The 19999-nt window shown below is 36.0% G+C and overlaps 1 protein-coding gene and 1 long non-coding RNA gene across 4 annotated transcripts; both read left to right on the plus strand.

Moving 5' to 3' along the window:
- The first annotated feature begins 748 nt into the window (after nucleotides 1-748).
- Nucleotides 749-3651, plus strand: LOC139784316 (uncharacterized). Its single transcript, XR_011721539.1, has 4 exons — nucleotides 749-1407; nucleotides 1778-1911; nucleotides 2389-2550; nucleotides 3286-3651. It is a non-coding gene; the product is annotated as an uncharacterized lncRNA (long non-coding RNA).
- Nucleotides 3652-13729: 10078 nt separating this feature from the next.
- On the plus strand, nucleotides 13730-17548 carry LOC139784318 (zinc finger BED domain-containing protein 4-like). Of its 3 annotated transcripts, none has more exons than XM_071723477.1 (4): nucleotides 13730-13939; nucleotides 14206-15674; nucleotides 16199-16556; nucleotides 16784-17548. In XM_071723477.1, exon 2 carries the CDS (start codon nucleotides 14235-14237, stop codon nucleotides 15534-15536), a length of 1302 nt encoding a protein of 433 aa, XP_071579578.1. In that variant the 5' UTR covers nucleotides 13730-13939; nucleotides 14206-14234; the 3' UTR covers nucleotides 15537-15674; nucleotides 16199-16556; nucleotides 16784-17548. The 3 variants fall into 3 exon arrangements, with proteins under 3 accessions (XP_071579578.1, XP_071579579.1, XP_071579577.1); XM_071723478.1 differs by having other exon boundaries at nucleotides 13730-13880; XM_071723476.1 differs by having other exon boundaries at nucleotides 13730-15674.
- Nucleotides 17549-19999: the final 2451 nt, after the last annotated feature.

Consider the following 19999-nt stretch of genomic DNA (forward strand, 5'->3'; position numbering starts at 1 on the left):
TTGATAAATATTAATATTGATAAAGGTCTAAATTTCTGCTAGTATTATAATGACCCATCGAATAACGTCTTTCGACGTCAATTAGACGTCGATTCGAAGGGTCATTTCTCGCTCATTTGTTCTCGAAACGACAAACAATCAAAATCGCGTTGGGACACGAAAGTGCATGGTTGGAGGATTACGTCAGTGTTGTGTGAAGGTAAGTGAGAATTTTTTTTTTAATAAAAATGTATTTTTGTGTACAATTTAAACGTATTTAAAATATTTTTGTCGTTAAAAAAAAATTTGACATTCCACAGAGGACTATTATAGCTCAGAGGCAGGCGGAAGAGGTGGGGATGAGGAGCATGCGATTATAAAAAAAATATAATTTTTTTACATAAAAAATATCTTTTACACTCCAAATAGTCCAAATTCGTCTTTTCTTATTCAGAAATTCTTTTTCTGGCACCCTTAAAGTCTTTCTGTACCACTTAAAAATTACCAAATTTCTGGCAACAAAATTAAGTATTCCTATTTAATTAACAATTATCTCATTTTTTTTCTCATTCGCACTACTCTTAGCTTTAATTTGCGTGGTGAAACATTAAATTTCGTCAATTTGTTCGTGAGTTATAATTTTTTAAATAAAACAAGTCGTAACGTGCGTTTTTCAACATATAATTGTTGTAAAAAAATATTTAAATAAATAATTTCCAAATTTTTTTTACATTGATTTTTAGTTGAAAGTATAAAGATATTATAATAATTTTTGGGGAATTTTTCAAAGTTATTAACATACTGAAAAACGCGTGGGACACGAAAGTGCATGGTTGGAAAAATTAAGTGGCGGAAAAAACGTTGGAGAAAATTAGTATTAATTACTTTTCAAAAACTAATTAATGGTAATCTAATGCTTAATTTGTTCTTTGAATTCGTACGGTTTTGAATTTGGCGGTTATAACTATCGCGTCTTTGAGCGTCAGCCAATCAAATCATCTTAGCTATCATATGTGTACGCAACTTACGCGGCGTGGATGCTATAGTATGTTACCTGTTATTCAACAAGTTCTATATGGTTCTATCTTGTCGAGTCGCGTTAACGGTGTTATTGTGTGCACGAGGCGTCAACGAAAAGTCGATCGAAGACCGCGGATATATCAGGATATATCGAATATATCAATCCTCGTAACGCGAGTTACCGCATCAGTACCGAGTACCGAGTACCGAGATCCGAAAGCCGCACGCCGATCCGGCCGATCACAATCGCAGCGTGCGTTGCCGCAACGACGAGGCCGTCGAAACGCCGACGAGGGTACGGTGATGCATGATCGCACCTCCACGCCTGAGGTATTTAGCTGAATCCGGGGCGGAACTGAAGGCACTAATTTCCCTCAACCGAGGGAATTAACCTCTACAAAAAAAAAGGTATTTAGCTGAAATACATTTAGGTTGTGCGTGTGCGTGTGTGTGCGTGCGTGTGTGACGGCAGAGAACGAGACGTCTGTCGACTACACAGACATATAAGCGCCTATGTCTCTCGTTCTTTGCCATCAGCCTAGGGTCATAATTCCAACGTCTGTTAACCTCTAAACCGACAGTTAACTTTCAAAATAGCGAATTTCTGTTGACTATTTCGAAGTGTTAACCGTCGGTTAAAGGTTAACAGATGTTGAAAAAGTGACCCTTAGCACCCGCAGGGAGGATTGATTCGCACGCATAATCCTACGAGTTCGTCGCTGCGGACACACAGCATACCACACACACTCATTAACATACATTTCTGACTGTTTTCCAGATTTCATATTTGATTGCGTTATCCGATATTATTTATACTCTTGAAGTGACTGTTTATCGAGCCCGTTTAGGGGATCAAGTATTAATTATAAGAGGGAGTTAAAAATAAGGACGAATAATATGGCTGACCTTCCAGTAAGTACACTTTTTTTATTACGTTCTTTTTATTGTCAAAGTTAAAAGCTTTTTTTATTACGTCTAAGTATCTGTGTAAAATTTCAGCACAATTCTCTTACTGGTTTAAAAGTTATTGTAATTAAGGATGTATTGGAGGTATTTCAAATATATTCAGAAAGTGCTGTAAATTGTTTCTAAATTAAATTAAAAATACTCTGTAAAATTTTGAAGTTATTTAAGAGTTATTTAAGTTTAAAGTTGATAAAATTAACATTATCCCTTATAGAGAATCGACATTTTTGCTGTAAATATAAATAAAATATAAATAAACCATTAAGATATTTCTTGAACTTTTTTTATGTGTAAAACATACATCATTGATATTGTATTTTAAGTTTCAAAATTTTTTGCAACAACATTTTTTGAAGTGGTACGTGATACATTACTTTTAGTTTTTATATTTTTGTAAACCAATTTTTTAAAATATGATTTCAGTGTTCCTATCTTAGCAAGAATGTAGACAAAAAAATGTGGAAAATTCAGTCAGAAGAATATTGGCGAAACTTGTAACTAATACTCTGGCATCAAAGTTCAGTCTACAAGGTCACGGAAACAAGAGATGCTTTGATACTCTGAAACTGTGGGATGTTGTTCAAGGTAAAATCATTATCAAATTATAATTTCCGAGGAAAGTTAAGCAGGAGGGGGAATAAAAATATATTTCTTTGTAATATTTGAGAATAAGTGGAATGTATCTCCTAAGTTAGTCTTTTTTTTAGAATTGAAATAAATTACTTGTCAATACAATTGTAACTTTTAGTAAAATCTTGTTTTTTACGGAAATTTATATACATTGACTTTAAGAGGGTGGGAGGGAGGGAGGGGGGGAGAGAGAGAGAGAGAGAGAGAGAGAGAGAGAGAGAGAGAGAGACTGTGGAAAGATTTAAGGACTGTAGGAATAGAGTGAGTTACATTCAATGCTATATGTATATATCTTTTCACTTTGATATTTTGAATTATTAGACTTTTTCGATCGGATACATTATAACTAAATGTTTCTGCTTCCTGACTAGTGATTATAGTTAAGGAAATGTCAATAATGTATCAGATAAGCATCTTACAGCTTATATTTATTTTATTTTTCTCATCTTTATCAAAAATGTTTGGTGATTGTTATTGAAGTGAAAAAGATATACCTGACGTTGAATGTATATGGGGATTTTTTTGACATTGTTTTATTATGCTTTTGAGAAGTTTTAATGAATGAATATTAGTTTATATCTACAATAATCGTCACATTGATTGGCGATAATGTCATCTTATCTTTTTCGTTATTATTTTTTTTGTGACATGTACTGTTTTTAATTTAAGTCTTATTCTTTTGCTTTCTAGGAGCTCTTCTAATCAAATTTGACATCTGTGACATTTCTGTGGCAGAGAAAAGTGCTGCAAAGTGGCTAATCAACAGCTCATGGAGAAAGCAGGAGGATGGTTCTTTTGGGAAAAGGACTGAACGTGTCTCTGAGTCTTCAAGGGAGAAAAAGAAGTCAACATAATAAGATTAATAAGGCTATTATTAGCAGATTATATTTGTCGTACTTAATGCTTGTGTCGTGGATTATTGCTCGTGTCGTATATATCATTCATGTCGTATATGCTGCTCGTGCATTATTTAAGCAGATGTTTGTAAGCTTATTTAAGCAGATGTTTGAACAATTTTACTTGTTCTTTTTTGTGGAATAAATAGATTTCTGGAAATGCTGCAAATCCTTCCAAGTTTTACAGTCCTCACATTAGCAATATAGGCCCATCTACAGCACCTGCGGCTGCACTGTAGTATATTAAATTTGCACTACTTTTGATATCAAAAATTATTCGAAATTTAGCTGTTTTTGATGTCGAAAATTATTTGAAATCGAGCTGATTTTGATGTCGAAATTGAGCTGATTTCGATGTCGAAAATTTCTCGAAATCAAGACCGTCTGAATCTCGAAACGATGTTGGATTTCGATGACCATATTTCGATATCATTTCGATATCATTTCGACTTTTTATTTCTCACTGGGGAAGACCCTTGAATGGAAACACAAAGATATGTACCACTTGGATTTTATTTTTTAAAAGTAGTTGCACAACAATTATTTTTCAAAGCAATATATATATATATATTCTCTTTGCAATTAACGCAATTTAAAGATTTTATATCTTTTTTTGAAATACATGTCACTTTGGTTGAGTTAGGTAACATAATTTTGTGATATAATAATTTTGTTAAGAAGAAATTAAAGCTACTACCACTTAGGTTGAATTTTTGGATTTATACATATCACTTAGGTTGAGCTTAGGTAGATAACGTAATTTTGTGATATAATTTTGTTAAAGAAAAATAAAGCTATCACTTAGGTTAGATTTTTGAATTTACAAAATACATTGCGTGTACTTGGCGCCTTTTTTTATCTTTTTTGAAATATCAAGTTACGGCAAGTAACAGTCCGCGGAAAACAGCCGTTTTTCTATTCGTCTCTCGTCAGACTCTCGAGAAATGGCAAAAATCGCCGCCTGTCGTCGGCCGCGATGACGCGCCGTCACCACCTTCGGCCTTGTCGATTACGGACAGGCGGGTGCGTAATAGCGTTAACAAATGTTGCGCCGCTATTTCCGATTGTTCCGCGTATCTGTATAACGGTTCGACACTCGACTCGATACGCGCAAATGCTCGTCGGCTGCTGCTCTGGTTGGGACGTGATCGTCCTGAGAACGGTACTCGTGGACGGCGAACGAAATGCATGGATAACGCGCGATAACGCTCGCGAAGGGAGCTCTCGCAATTCTCCAATTGATTCCTGATTATATTTTAGCGTTTTTATGTAAAACCAACGACATATGTAATATAAACCAAGCATTCCATCTACGACATGAAGCCGAAAGTTGGTAGTTTAGGACAGAGCATGGCTTCCACCATGGGATAGAGTAAGAAAGCTGTTTTGTGCTTACTGCTTTTTCACTTCAACTTAGAGCGGTTGTCAAGAGTCGCTATATTCATTTTACAGCTGTTAAGTGCTCTAAGTTAAAGTCTGTTAAGTGTATGTATATAGAAAAATATTTAAAAGAAAAATGTAAAATGTATGAAAAAAATATAATAAATATAAAAAATATGTGTGTGAGTAGGTAGGGGAGACCGGGGCAAACTCGACACCGGAGCAAACTTGACACTAGGCTTTTTGCCAATTTAAATCTATTGTAAAAACTTGCCTTTCCTACTGTTAATGCGTCTTTATGTGCCAGTATTATCAACGGAATTTGGTGATATTCTGAATTATGGTGTAATTTTTAGCGCGACATAAGCGTTTCTTATGGTGAAAAGTAATTTTTCTGATCTCTTAAAAATGTCTACTCTTTCATCGAGCTTTACTCTTGCGAATCTACCGGTTAGTGATTTTGATGGGAAATTCGATGCTCTATACGAATCCGATAATAGTTTTTGCATATTTTCAAAATTTTTATGTTTTTGGAGTGACAAAAGTGAAAAATAACGTTCGGGGCAAAGTCGACACCACGCCGTTTCATCGGTTCCCAATAACAAACGATGCTTGTCATACAGCTATATGGCCCATGACAAATGTGTGCGCACGTCTAATCGCGAATTTACTTGCATAAATTGTTTTTCAAACATGAGTTTAGATGAAAATAATTGAAAGTTCAACAATTTTTGTTCTCATTATTTCCAATAATTGTTTTACTTAATTCCGAATTTTTGTACTTTCTAAATACACGATAAATAATGTATGTTTAGTTTCAGACAATAAAAAATAAGTTACAGATCAAATTGTGTCGATCAGGTAAAGTGTCGAGTTTGCCCCGGCATTTTTCAATTTAAAAATTTGTTTTCGCGTCACTATTCCTTTCCTGGAGGCAAAACTAAGCGACGTACAGCAAAACTTCCTGAAGCAATTTTGTACCTGAAGGAAAACTCTTTACATGTGTACCATTAAATTTGCTTGAAAATTGTAATTAATTATTGAAAATTGCCTTTGAAAAAATCGTATCGAGTTTGCCCTGGTCTCCCCTACAAGATACAAAAACTCGGTCGAGCGGCCGGTGGTGCGAAGCTACCATCCGTGGGATTATGCCTGAACGCCTCTAAGGCCGTATCCTCTCTAGTCAAAGGTGGCAATGATATCTCTAGGAGTCTCGTGAGTCGAAAGGCTCAAAACAATGTGACACACTAATAGGCGGCCGGTCCTCGCGGGCCGGTCGTCGCACGAGCCCGGTTTGCCGTACGGCGCCTCTGCCCGTCGTCGGGATCTCACCGCTTACGACGGCACGGCGTCTAACGGTCGAACATGAGTTTCGCGAGTTCGATGTCGAGACTCGGAATCGTCTGTAGAAGACTTAGATAACCTAGTTAACAGAGACGTATATAAAACAGTACAAAATTACTTTTTTCAAAAAAGGTAAAAAATGCCGCCAAGTACACGCGCAATGTATTTTGTAAATCCAACTTAAGTGATAGTAGCTTTATTTCTCCTCAACAAAATTATATCACAAAATTGTGTTACCTAACTCAACCCAAGTAATATGTATTTTAAAAAAATATGTGAAATCTTTAAATTGCACCAATTGCAAAGATAATATATAGGGCATTTCATGCCAAATCACTGAGGATTTTCCTCGACCATTTTTGATTTGGCGGAAATTTTTTTGTGTTTTTATACTAAATGAAAGTAGCTCCCATGATTTTTTTAGATTTTTATCTCTACCTATACTTAAGTTATGGATTTTTTCAAAAAAATGCAGTTTAAAATTTCAAATGTCTGTGACTTTGAGAAGAAAAAAGGTATTGTAAAAAATAAGGTAATCTTTTTTTCGTTTTTCACTGTACTTTTCAAAGAAAATATCGAAAAAATTTTTAATAAACAATATAACTGTTTTTTTTTTAGGATTTAAGTGAAAAATATTTTTTTTCTCAATGCGACCGTTTGATTTTTTTCAAAAAAATCTCACAAATCCTAGACTTTACGCGTATTCATAGTTCTTCCTTGAGGAATAAGGATTCCTTATTCCTTATTCTACATTTCATAAACCTTTCTTGACCGAACAAGGAGCCTTAAGCCCCTTGCACAATGCCAGGCAACAGGCAATAGAAACAGGAATAACCAAAAAATCGTTAATTACAACCTAAAAAATTCGAATGCTATGATTGGTTGGCAACAGGCAATAGGCACAGAATTTCCAACGTGACGGAAACTCTGTGTCTATTGCCTGTGTCACTGTTTATTCTGCATTTATACATGATTTCTGATTTCTACTCCCTGTTCCTATTGCCTGTTGCCTGGCATTGTGCAAGGGGCTTTATTGGCTCCCTTATCTCAAGGCAGGTCACGAGCTTCCTTGAGGCGGCGACTGCAACCTTATTAGCAGAAGATTCGATAATATAACCTACAAAAGTGTCTGCATTTTACGAAGTACTGTTATTACTGAGTGCTACAGTATATATTGCAATTAAATGGATAACGAGGTTACCGACCGAGTAAGTATAAGGAGAAACACGCATATCATTTGCATAAATCTATTGGAAGTATTCTGCCGTGATATTGCCCTAGGGCGATTCTGTTTTTCAGACAGTTGCATGCGCAAAGTGCAATAAGGCAGAGAGAAAAGAAGGCAAGCAGAGCAGAGGACGCAGGCAGAAGATTTTCGAATCTGTGTAGCGGCGATAATTTTGAGGTTAGGAGAGGCCCGCACAACACAGAAGTGGCATAGGAAATAAACAGAAAGACTAGGATCATCGCAAAGGCAGGGAAAGGAGCGGATGGAGGAGAAGAAGGAGGAGAGTAAAGGGAGTAAAAATAGCGAGGAGAAGCACAAGAAAGAGAATAAAGAAACGAGTAAAGGAGGTAAGAACACAGAGAGTAAACACGCGAGGACAACGGAACTGTCAAAAACAAGAGACAGAACAGGAAGCCAAGGGTCGTTTAAAGACTTTATAAAGAAAAGGAGAAGAGAGCAGGAGAGTGAGGAAATAGAAAAGGCCGAGAAAGAGATTATAGATAAATTTAATAAGGAGAGAAGAGTAAGTAGATCGCCACCAAGCAAAGTTAAAAAAGAGGAAGAGGGAAGCATGGAGACAGAAAAAACGTTGAAGGAAATACTGGCGAAATTGGAGGAACAAGAGAAAGAAAGAAAGAAAGATAAGGAGGAACTGATGAAAGAGATGCAAGACCTGAGAGAAGAGTACAGAAAAAGCGAAATGATATGGGAAAAACTGAAAACTGATATAGAAAAAAGAGTAAAGCAACTGGAGGAGAGAATGGAGGAGGCGGAGAAGAAAAGAGAGGGAGAGAAGGAGAGCAATGAGTTGATGAGGAAAATGAAAGAGATAGAAAGAAAAAATGAATTAGAAGAAAGGAAAAGAAGAAGAAATAATATAATAATAAAAGGAGCGGAAATAGAAGAAGGAAACGAGAGAAGAGAGAAGATTGAAAAGCTGCTGAAAGAAATCGTCAAAAAAGAGGTAGAAGTGGAAGAGATACAAATAATTGGCAGACGAGAGAACAGAATGACACTAGTAAGGTTGAATAAATGGGAGGACAAGAAAGAGGTTATGATAAACAGAAAGAAGATGGGGAAAGAAAAAAAGATGTACATAGATGATGACATGACAGTAGCGGAGAGAAAAATCCAAAAACAATTATGGAGTATAGTGAAGGAGGAGAGAGAAAAAGGGAAAAGAGCAACATTAGGATACCAAAAAATATGGATAGACGGCCACGAAAAGAATTGGAATGAAAGCGAGGAAAAGCTGGAAGACAGAAAAAGATTTCGAAGGGAACAGGAAGGAACAGAGACGGGAAGAAAATGAGGAGACTATACGGAGGAGAAGAGGAGGAAGGAAGAGGAGAAGAACAGAAGGAAAGAAGAAGCGGATAGCAGAAAGGCAAAGGGGAATGACAGTAGGCTTCTGGAACATAGCAGGACTAAAAGGGAAAAACGAAGGGTTTTGGAAGGTAATAGAAGAGTGGGACATAATAACGCTCCTGGAAACGTGGGTGGAAGAAAAAGAATGGAGCAAAATAAAGAGAATAATGCCAGAGAAATATGTATGGAAATGTCAGCCAGCGACAAGAGAAAAGAAGAGAGGAAGAGCAAGAGGAGGGATAATCACCGGAGTAAGAAAGGGACTTGAAGCGGAAGGAAGAATAGAGAGAGAAGAGGAAGGAGTAGTGGAGAGAATTGTAAAAACAAAGGAGGGAGAATGGAAGATTATCGGCGTATACGTAAATAATGACATTGACAAAAAAATAAGAGTAATAAAAGAATATACGAACGAAGGAGGCATAGGAGAGCGAATAATAATAGGAGGTGACTTCAATGCAAGAACAGGAGAAAAAGGAGGAATCACGGACATCTTTGGAGAAGAAAGAAGATCAAGAGACAAAGAAATAAACGCAGAAGGAAGAAAACTGATAGAATTTATGGAAGAAGAAGGGCTAGGAATACTAAATGGAACCAAGGGAGATAAAGAAGGAGATTTCACCTTTACCGGAGGGAAAGGAGAGACAGTAATAGACTATATAATAGGGAATCAAGAGCTATGGGAAAGAACAGAAGAGGTAAGAATTGGAGAGGAGATAGAATCGGATCATCAATATGTAGTACTTAAAGTAACGGAGGAAATAGAAGAAAGGAAAAGGGAAGAGAGGAAAGTAAAAAAAGTAATGGACTGGTCTAAAGAAGCTGTAGAAAGATACAGAGAGAAGATCGAAGAAAAAACAATAGATGGAGAAAACCCGGAGGAGCTAATGAAAGAAATAAAGAACGCTGTGGCGCGGGCAGCAAGCTGGAAAAAAATTAGAATAGACAATAAAGCGAAGAGAAAAAACAAATGGTGGGACGGACAGTGTGCAGAGCTAAGAAGAGAAGCAAAAAAGAAGCTAAGAAAGTGGAAAAATGGAGAAGAAGAAAAAGCAGAATACATAAAGAAGAGAAAAGAATACAGAGAAAAGATAAAAGAATGAAAAGAGAAGGAAAGAGAACGAATTATAAAAGAAGCAAAGGATGCAAAAAATGAAAAGGAGGTATGGAGATTCATAAATAGAGAAAGGAAACACAGAAAAGAAGTGTAGGAACGAAGCAGGAGACAGAAAAGGAAAAACAAGAAACAGGAGATGGTTGCAAAGATCAGGAAGGAATAAGAAGAGAGGAGATAGAAGAAGTAATAGCGGAGATGAAAAATAGAAAAGCAGCAGGAACGGATGGAATACCAAACGAAGTATGGACAAACGGAGGAAACACATTAAAGGAAGCAATATGGAAGATATGTGACATAGCATGGAGGAAAGGGGAAATGATAGAAGACTGGAATGAAGGAATAATTGTACCAATAGTAAAGAAAGGGGAAGGAAAAGAGGCAGGAGACTACAGAGGTGTAACACTGATGAACACGAGCTACAAAATATACGCAGCTATTCTAGCAAAACGACTAGAGAAAGAGGTAGAAGAGAAGAAACTAATACCGGAGACGCAAACAGGATTCAGGAAAGGAAAGGGAACGATAGAAAATATATACACATTCAACTATGTAATAGGAAGAGCGATTAACAAAGAAAAAGGGAAGCTAGTGGCAACATTTATAGATTTGAAGGCAGCATTTGACTCAGTCGACAGGGAAATATTATGAAAGGTAATGGAGAAGAATGGAATAAGCGAAAGGCTGAGAGTTAGAATCAAAGAGCTGTATAAAGAAACAAAAAATGTGATTAGATGTAATGGAGAAAAAGGACCATGTTTTTGGACAGTTAAAGGAGTAAGACAGGGATGTCCCCTGAGTGCGCTGCTGTTTGTACTGATGCTGGCGGACATGGAGGAAGTAATGAGAAAAGGGCAGGAAGGAGGGGTGGTTATAGGAAACACAAAAATCTGGACGCTTGCATATGCGGATGATGTGGTGGCAATTGCAGAGGAAGAAGAGGAAATGAAGCAAATGATAAGGAGGTTAGAAAAATATTTTGATAAAAGGAAGCTAACAGTGAATGTGGGAAAAACAAAAGTCATGAGATTTAGGAAAGGAGGAGGTAGAATCAAAAAGGTGGAATGGAAATGGAAAGGAGAACGAATAGAAGAGGTAAAAGAATTTTGCTACTTAGGATACATATTTCAAAGAAACGGTGGACAAGAAGCGCATATAAAGGAGAGAGTAAGAAAAGCCACAGTAGCAATGAGGCAAGTATGGGATATAGGAAAAAGAATTTTTGGAGGAGACTGGAGAAGAAGAATGAAACTCTTTGACTCGCTGGTGGCAAGTGTGGCGATGTATGGAGCAGAAGTATGGGGATGGAAGGAAAGAGAGAGTATAGAGAGGATACAAGAGAGGTTTATAAGATGGACGTTAGCATTAGACTGGTGCACACCCGGTTATATGATAAGAGAAGAAACCAAAAGAGTTAAGATGAGAACAAAAGCGGCAAAAAGGGCAATGAGATACGAGGAAAAATTAGAAAACGGAGAGGGAAACAAAATAGCAAGAGCATGCTGGAAGGAAATAAAGAAAGACGTAAGGAAAGAGAAGTCAAAATGGGAAATAGAACGTAGAAAGTTTTACGAGTGCAGAGGATACGCAGCAGAAGAGATAGAAAGGAAAAGAGAAGAAGGATGGAGTAGCATAGAAGAGGTAGGGTGTAGAGATAGAGACATACAAATACAGGAGATAAACGAAAGGATAAGAGAGTCAAAATACAATAGATGGTACAAAGAGATAGTAGAAATCGGAAGACCGGAGTATCTGGAAAAAGAGGAAAAGAAAAATCGATAACAAGGATAGCAAGATTCAGACTAGGTAACGAGATGCGCGGCGGAAGATACTGGGAATCAGAGGAGAAAAGAAGATGCAGAGTATGTGAAGCGGAGGAAGAAACATGAGAACATACGCTGGAGAGATGCGCGAGGGAAGGAAGCGATGACATGGGGGAAGGAACAGAGGAGAGAGTAAGAAAAATCTTGAAGGGCAACGAAGAAGGAGAGAGATGGATGATGAAGTTGGAGGAGAGAAGAGAAAAACGAAATACAGAGACAGAAAACTGTTGAACTGTATGGGTATGGACAAAGTGTGCTCGGTTTTTGCTGCCAATCTGTTCTCAGGTCGAGCGCGCAGGCTCTGCTCGGTTTTTGCTGCCAATCTGCTGCCAGGTTATGTATGCAGGCTCTGCGCGGTTTCTGTTGGCAATCTGCTTACATTGCCTGTCAGCAGGCTCTGTCGACAGAACACGAGCTTAATGCGGAAACAGATGGCTATGGTTTTGGTGTGGGATTTTAATCAAATTTGCTGCCAATCTGCGCGCATTCTGCTAACATTTTGCTATCTGGGTCGGTGCTGCCCTCTGCGCTGAGCTTGTCATGTCGCCGTCCCCATAGCTTCTTTACTGAATCTATAGCGTTTTTGGAAAGGCCCATCTTCGTAAAACCAGAGAGAAACCTGAGAGAGGCCATCCCGGCCTTTTTCGTGGGGACGAATTTTCCGACGCGCCGCTTGAGAAAGTGCAACTCAACTACGTCGTTTCGCTCGGTAACTGCACATGGTTTGCGTCCGTGCTAATGGTTCGTGTCCGAACTAGCCAGCTGGAGGGGATATGCTGGCCCCGGCGGCCGCGCTCGGCAAGCTTCGAGCGAGGAGAGGACAGACATACGATCTGCTGTCTCCTTCTCTCTTGAGCTGTGACGTTGCCAGCGTTGCCGCTAGCACGCGTCGGCTATACCACGATGCCACGCATTTCGGGTATCGCGTACGGTGTCTCGCCGAGTGCGAAGTCCAGCCAAGTCTCGAGTTGGCAAATCGACGATGCGCTACGTTACATCAGTTACATTTATAAATATTTATTTAATTATATTTACAATTTTTAAATTTATACCTTTTAAATATATTTATATATGTATGTATGTATGTATGTATATATATATATAGATATATAATTTATATATATATAAATTGTAAATACAATGAAATAAATATTTATTAACATAAAAATTAAAATTTGTTAACGTAATATATAGAAATCCCGATTTTTAGATTACTATTTTTATTAATTCAGGAAGGAAAGGATTTTTAGGAGTCAGAGGAACAGCTACGCATAAATAAAATATATTATATATTAATTGTTATTTTATTTAAAAGTAAATTAAAAAAAGTATATGTATTATATAAAAGTTATTTCATTTGGGATAATAGTAAATGTTAATTCCCGAGATTTTTTTTTCTTCTCCAGCTCCGCCTCTGCCTCTTCCTCTACCTCTACCTCTGCCTCTTCCTCTTCCTCTGCCTCTGCCTCTGCCTCTACTAGGGGTGTGCGAACTATTCGAAATACGAACTGTTCGACTCGAACTCGAACCGAACTGTTTGATTCGAGTTCGAGATAAATAAATCCAAATTTTATCTCGAACTCGAACAGTTCGAGCCTTGTTACAGTTAACTCGAACTTTTTTCTTTCTTTTGGTAACATTCCGTTTTTGAACATGTTACGATTGATCACAACCATTTCTTCGTTAAATAACTGCAATCTTTGCAATGTGGCCAATCAGTATGTCCTGTATGTCCAATCGATTGCCATTCAAATCAATCAAATCTCTCGCATTTTGTGAATCTTCTTAAGTTTGATTTCTATTGCTGCACTGGTAAACTGGTGCAGCACATTAGTGCAATAAGTTAGAGTTTAGAGTGAAACAAAATATACTTATCTCACTCTAAGTTATTGCACCAATGGACCAGTGGGCAGTGAGCACGAGCACTGAGCAGTTGCAGTTACACTACCAGTTCAGCGAGTGCAGCACTGCACTCACTGCAGCCTGCGTGCAGCAATAGAAAACAAACTTTTTGTATCACGTTGATATGAATTATCAATTACTGGCGCGCTGGCGATAGCAAGAAAAGTGGAAGAATAATAAGATTAAGATCTTTTTTCAAGCAAGTTTATATTCAAATTTAATATATTGACTTGGTATACTTTTCTATTTAATGATATTACCCAGCAAACACAATGCAACATGTAACGTACAGGTTAGTTGTAATTTCCTATTCAACAATATAAATGCAACATAATACATATGTTATATACATGTACGTTACCTGTTGCATTGTGTTTTCTGGGTATCGTCTAAATCGTCTTAGCTTTTGTGTGTACTTGTGAATGAAAAAGTGGTTATGTGATTTGTATTATTTGTAAGCTTAGATAATTCCACTGCTGTTTTGTTCTTTTATTGATATATTGCTTTCTGTGTGACAGATTGATTTAATTTTTCTGCACTAGATATCATTTATTTCAGTATTTCAAAAGATAAAGATATAGAAAGAAATGGAATTTAACAATTCGGATATTTCGGATATTGACTCTCCTGAACCTCTTCTCAACAGTAATGAAGGAAATAATAATGAAGTCAATGAATCACAACAGCAAGCACAGCGGCATTACCAACAGAAAAAACGCAAGCCAAAATCAAAAGGTTGGAAAGATAAAGAAAACAAAAATAGAAATATACTAGAATATGTGGTAGAAACTGTAGAAAGTGTAGAAACTGATGTAACAAAACAAGCCAATACAAAAAATAATCAAAATAAAAATGTATATGAACATGAAAATGATGATGAAGAATATGAAGATAATAATCAAGGCAAAGATTTTGGTGTCAGTGTCGTATGGGATTTTTTCAAGAAGATAGATAAAAATTCTGCTCAATGTAAAGCAAAAGAGTGTTTAAAAATTCTTTCAACACCAACGAGCACTACCTCTACATTAAAGCGGCATCTTAAAATGCACCCTGAAGAAAACAAGAAAATGTTAGAGCTTGAAGAAGAGAAAAAAAAGCTCAAATTAAAAAGACAAGCAAGCAATAAAAATAACGTTTTAATACAGTCTTCTTTACCTAATATTTTTCAAAAGAATACTTCTTATTTAAAGACTTCCTCAAAAAAAATGAAGCTGGATGAAGCAGTGGGGAAAATGATTGCCTTAGATTTTCAACCTTATTCTATTGTTGAAGATCGCGGTTTTAGAGAACTTACTTACGAGCTTGACCCAAGATATACACTTCCTTCTCGCAGTAAAGTTGCAAGAAACATAGTGCCTAATTTGTATGAAAAAGCAAAAACTAGTATCAAAGAAATGATTGATAAAGATAAGTTAAATGTCGAATCATTATGTTTTATGACTGATCTATGGACATCACGAGCAGGGCATCATTATATTGCATTTAATTGCCAGTATATCAACAGTGACTTCTTTCTTATCAGCAAGACCTTAGGCTGTTACAATTTTCCAGCGCCTCATACAGCAAAAGCTATTTCAGATAAACTTGAAGACATGTTGTCAGAATGGAAAATAGATATTGAAATTCCATTATATACAGTTACTGATAACGCTGCTAACATGATTGCTGCGTTGTCCTCTCTAGATAATTTCAATCACTTGTTATGTGCTGATCATACTCTTCAACTATGTATAAGACATGCAAGAATTGGCTTAGAACTCGACAGGATACTAGAAAAATTACAGCGGATTGCAACAAGATATCATCGAAGTTCAAAAGCCCGCATGAGATTGGAATATTATCAACGCCTTTACAAATTACCTCTTCTCTCTCTCTCTCTCATGAGATGATTACAATGGTCAAAACACGTTGGAATACAGAATATCTGTTACTGAACCGATCGGTAGAACAAGAGAAAGCAATTGTTGCAGAGCGATATGAGGCGGGCAAGGATAATCTAACTCATACTGAATGGAATTTAGTAAAAAGTAATTTCTTATTCTTTTCTATTTCGCTCCTTCTATAGTCATTATTGAGAAATTTTACTTTTTATTTGATTTTTCAATAATTTTTAACAGTTTGTGATCGCATTTATTATTCTCTTTTTTTTTTTTTTTTTTTTTTTTTGAAAGTTCTCGGGTGAGGAGTGATAGGTGCCTTCAACCTAATCTTAAGGTTATATAGCACAGAGTCTCTGTTCCTTGTTTGTGACGTACTTAGTCCTATTCGCTGAATTTCTTGTCCTCTATGATGGTCGCATTTATTTAAAACTGAAGGTTATAAAACTAAGAATAATTCTTTTTGCAAATGTGACAATTATTTTAAAGCCTATTGCTGATGTCACTGCTTCTCTCGGCAGTTCAAATTTACCAACAGCTTCAATGTTGCTTCCAGTTATTTATAGTATTGAAACTGAACTCAATAAGTTTATTGATGCTAAAACCCAAGATAGTGCTGACACTGGCATAATATTTGCTCGAAATCTGTTAAAAGAAGTTCAAAATTGTTTCAGAGCTTATAAAAATGATGATGTGTACATTCTTGCTATGGCAGTCGATCCCAGATATAGATTGGCAATATTAACAGATCCTGCAGAAGTTGAATCAGCTACCAAGAAGTTGAAGAAAGAGGTTCATAAAGCATACCACAAATCAGTTAAAACAAACACAAGTACTCAAATTGCTTCAGATCCTAAATTAAATCAACCGCAAGTATCAGAATGTCAACAGTCCATGATAACCGAAAGTACTGAAACTACTTCAGTTTGCCAGTCCTCATCAAATTCTGTTTGGGATGCGGTTCGAGAGAGATGCACTATTTACAATTTACGCTGTGACTTTATGGATATGCAGGAGATTTTAGACATAGAGGTAAATCGATATGTTAGTTGCAATTTTAATTTAATAAAAAAGTAAGACAAAATTTGAATTTATTTATTATAATGCTCTTTTATTTAAGTAATAGTTGAGTGTTTACCGTTATGACCGTTGCCATTTTGTTTAGTTTTTAGACTTAAGTCAAATAGATATAAAATTTCAATGATAACATTTTCAATTACGTATATGTTATTTAGCCCTTAGCTCTCATTTTATTCTAGGTTGATAGCTTTCTTCATACTAAAAATATTGATGTTTTTAATGATCCCACAAAGTGGTGGCGTGAGAATATCTCTACCTTTAGACACGTTGGGATTGTTGCACGGCATTATTTGGGGCTTGCGGCAACTGAAGTTTCGAGTGAAAGACTTTTTTCACATGCAGGTGCAATAGTAACTAATCGTAGAAAAAATTTGACAACAGAGCATGTTGAGCAGTTGGTATTTCTTCATGACAATCTTTAATCTCTGATTCTAACTGTTTAGCTGGTTTAACATTCTTTTTTTTTACTTAAGATTAAATATAAGTTACATGTGGTTTTTGGTATTCTTGGCTTTGATCCTTATTTCTGACCTTACTTCTTATTTCTTAATTCTTATTTAATAATTTTTAGATTGTACTTTATGTGTGTATGTGTATGCGATTTAAAAATATTTATATTTTTTTATACTATTCCTCTCTTCCTTATAATTTCTAATTTTAAGAGACAGTAAATTTGAGCAGTTATTGTATATTCACTAAAGTCTTTTAATTAACGTCACAATTCTAAGTCGTAACATTAATTTATTTTACATGTATTTTTTGTTTTAAAAAAGCTTCTTTATGATTTTTTGTGAAATTTCAAGCAATAAACATGTACAACTTTTATTGTAATATTATTCATTTTGCAGTTTTTGGTTTCAAATTTAGAAAAACGTAAAATCAAAGCATTGTAAAAGTAAGAGCGTTTGAGTTTTAATAAAATTCCATTTGTATTATAAACAATACATAGATTTAGCTAATATTGCCCTGACCCTGACTCCTCTCTTGGCAGTTCTGATTTTTCATGATCTTTTATTTTATAATATTTTAAAAGTTTCCCACTGTGTGTGTCCTTGATTTAATTTATTATTTAAATCAAGGACATCCGAAATTATGCAAAATTAGAATTAGTATCTGTTTCTGTTTCAATATAGTAAATATAGTTCTCTGTTTAATCATATTTTAAACATGAAGTTAAGATTTCTATTACTTCTAAATAGTAAAATATTATTAGATCTGTCTAAAGTTTCATTGAATAAGATAAAAGTTGAATGTATTAATGTAAAGCTTAAAATATGTTAAGTTTGAATTCGTGGTTTGGTTCGGATTCGAGTTCGAATTCGAGTTCGAAGCTTATAAAGAAAAGTTCGAGTTCGGATTCGAGTTCGAATTCGAGTTCGAAGCTTATAAAGAAAAGTTCGAGTTCGGTTCGAGTTCGCGAACTTAACATTGAGTTCGGTTCGAGTTCGGTTCGACAAAAAAAACTCGGGTTCGCCCATCTCTAGCCTCTACCTCTCCCTCGCATCGCGGTGTAAACGGCCCGCACCGACGAGCTCAACGTTTCAGGCTGTAACAAAAAGTAAATATTTTAAGTAAAATGCCATATTTTCGTGTATATATACGTAAATAAATTTCATTATTAACACTTTGTCGAACGCCGTCACGTATGCGTCACATGTGATATGTGCGACCGTCAAAGTGTTAACATTATTAATAATAATAAGAAATTATCCCATTATTTTCACACTTACGTTTAATACGATCGGCTCAGTCGCCGTCGGAGCCGTTGCTGTTGTCGGCATCGTCGTCGTGGCCATGGGCATGTCGGTGAAGTTGGCATATCATTTTCCAGCAGATCAATAGGCCAGTCATATTAGACATAGAATCGTCCAATTAATCTTCCCAAGTTGCAACCACCATGAATCGCTTTGATTTGAGGTGCTATAATTGGGATTTATTTTGCTTCGCAAAATTAACGCGGAATAAAAAGTTATTAACAATATTATGAACAAAAAACACGATTTTCTTTATTTTTTCTCAAATATCTCGAAAACTAAGCAAGATAGGGTAACTAACTATACGTACCTTTTTTGTAGAGCGTAAAATTAACTACAATAATGATCTGAACAACATTGATCGTCAAGTCAGTTGTTTAGCTTGCACGCGCCGTCAAAGTCCGAGACTCGGATCCCAAAAACCCTCGATTTCATCGTTTTTTTAATATTGCGCCGGTGATTTTTTTTCCGTCATTTAAAATGGAATTAAAAATCCCCAAAAAATCACACATCATCTGAGAACTACAAAGAATACTTTTCATGATGCAACCGATTTTTTAGACCCTTTTTCTATAGTTTGTAGCTATGTAAGCAAAAAATTTTGAATTTTTGGAATAGTCTTAGTTTTTCTCGCTGTTTTCAGGCCTTAGAATTTATTTGAGACGAATTTTATCGTATGCATCTTGTTGTGGACGAAATTTGCAACAAAAAAGGACGATGTATTTTTTTCGTACGACAAACGCTGATTTTTTTATTGACGCGCAAAGTTATCCAATATTGCGCACAGGTCGGATAACGCTTAACTTTGCGCGTCAATAAAAAAATCAACGTTCGTCGTACGAAAAAAATACAAGGGTCCTTTTTTGTTGCAAATTTTGTCCACAACAAGATGCATATGATAAAATTCGTCTCAAATAAATTCTAAGGCTTGAAAACAGCGAAAAACAAAGACTAATCCAAAAATTCAAAATTTTTTGCTTACATAGCTACAAACTAAAGAAAAAGGGTCTAAAAAATCGGTTGCGCCATGAAAAGTATTCTTTGTAGTTCTCAGATGATGTGTGATTTTTTGGGGATTTTTAATTCCATTTTAAATGATGGAAAAAAATCACCGGCGCAACATAAAAAAAACGGTGAAATCGAGGGTTTTTGGGATCCGAGTCTCGGAGTTTGACGGCACGTGCAACCTAAACAACTGACTTGACGATCAATGTTGTTCAGATCATATTGTAGATAATTTTACGCTCTACAAAAAAAGTACGTATAGTTAGTTCGCCTATCTTGCTTATTGTTAGTTTTCGAGATATTTGAGAAAAAATATAAAAAATCGCGTTTTTTGTTGATAATATTGTTAATAACTTTTTATTCCGCGTTAATTTTGCGAAGCAAAATAAATCCCACTTATAGCACCTCAAATCAAAGCGATTCATGGTGGTTGCAACCTGGGAAGATTAATTGGACGATTCGATATCTAATATGACTGGCCTACAAAAATAAAAGGGAGCTCTTGTCGCATGCAATCGAGTTCTATAGTTCCTGATACTTTTTAGTAATAGTTCTGGCGATTTTACCCAAAAAACAGTCGATCAAAAAAATGATCTGCTAACTTCCCGTAGCAGATCATTTTCTAGCAGATCAAAA

Source organism: Temnothorax nylanderi, unplaced genomic scaffold (genome assembly GCF_030848795.1).
Source record: "Temnothorax nylanderi isolate EJ_2023f unplaced genomic scaffold, tnyl_v1.0 TNYL_tig0610_pilon, whole genome shotgun sequence".
Taxonomy (NCBI): Eukaryota; Metazoa; Arthropoda; class Insecta; order Hymenoptera; family Formicidae; genus Temnothorax; species Temnothorax nylanderi.

Coding starts and splice junctions, on each gene's coding strand:
- LOC139784318 (XM_071723476.1), top strand. CDS start 14,235: ATGGAATTTAACAATTCGGATATTTCGGATATTGACTCTCCTGAACCT.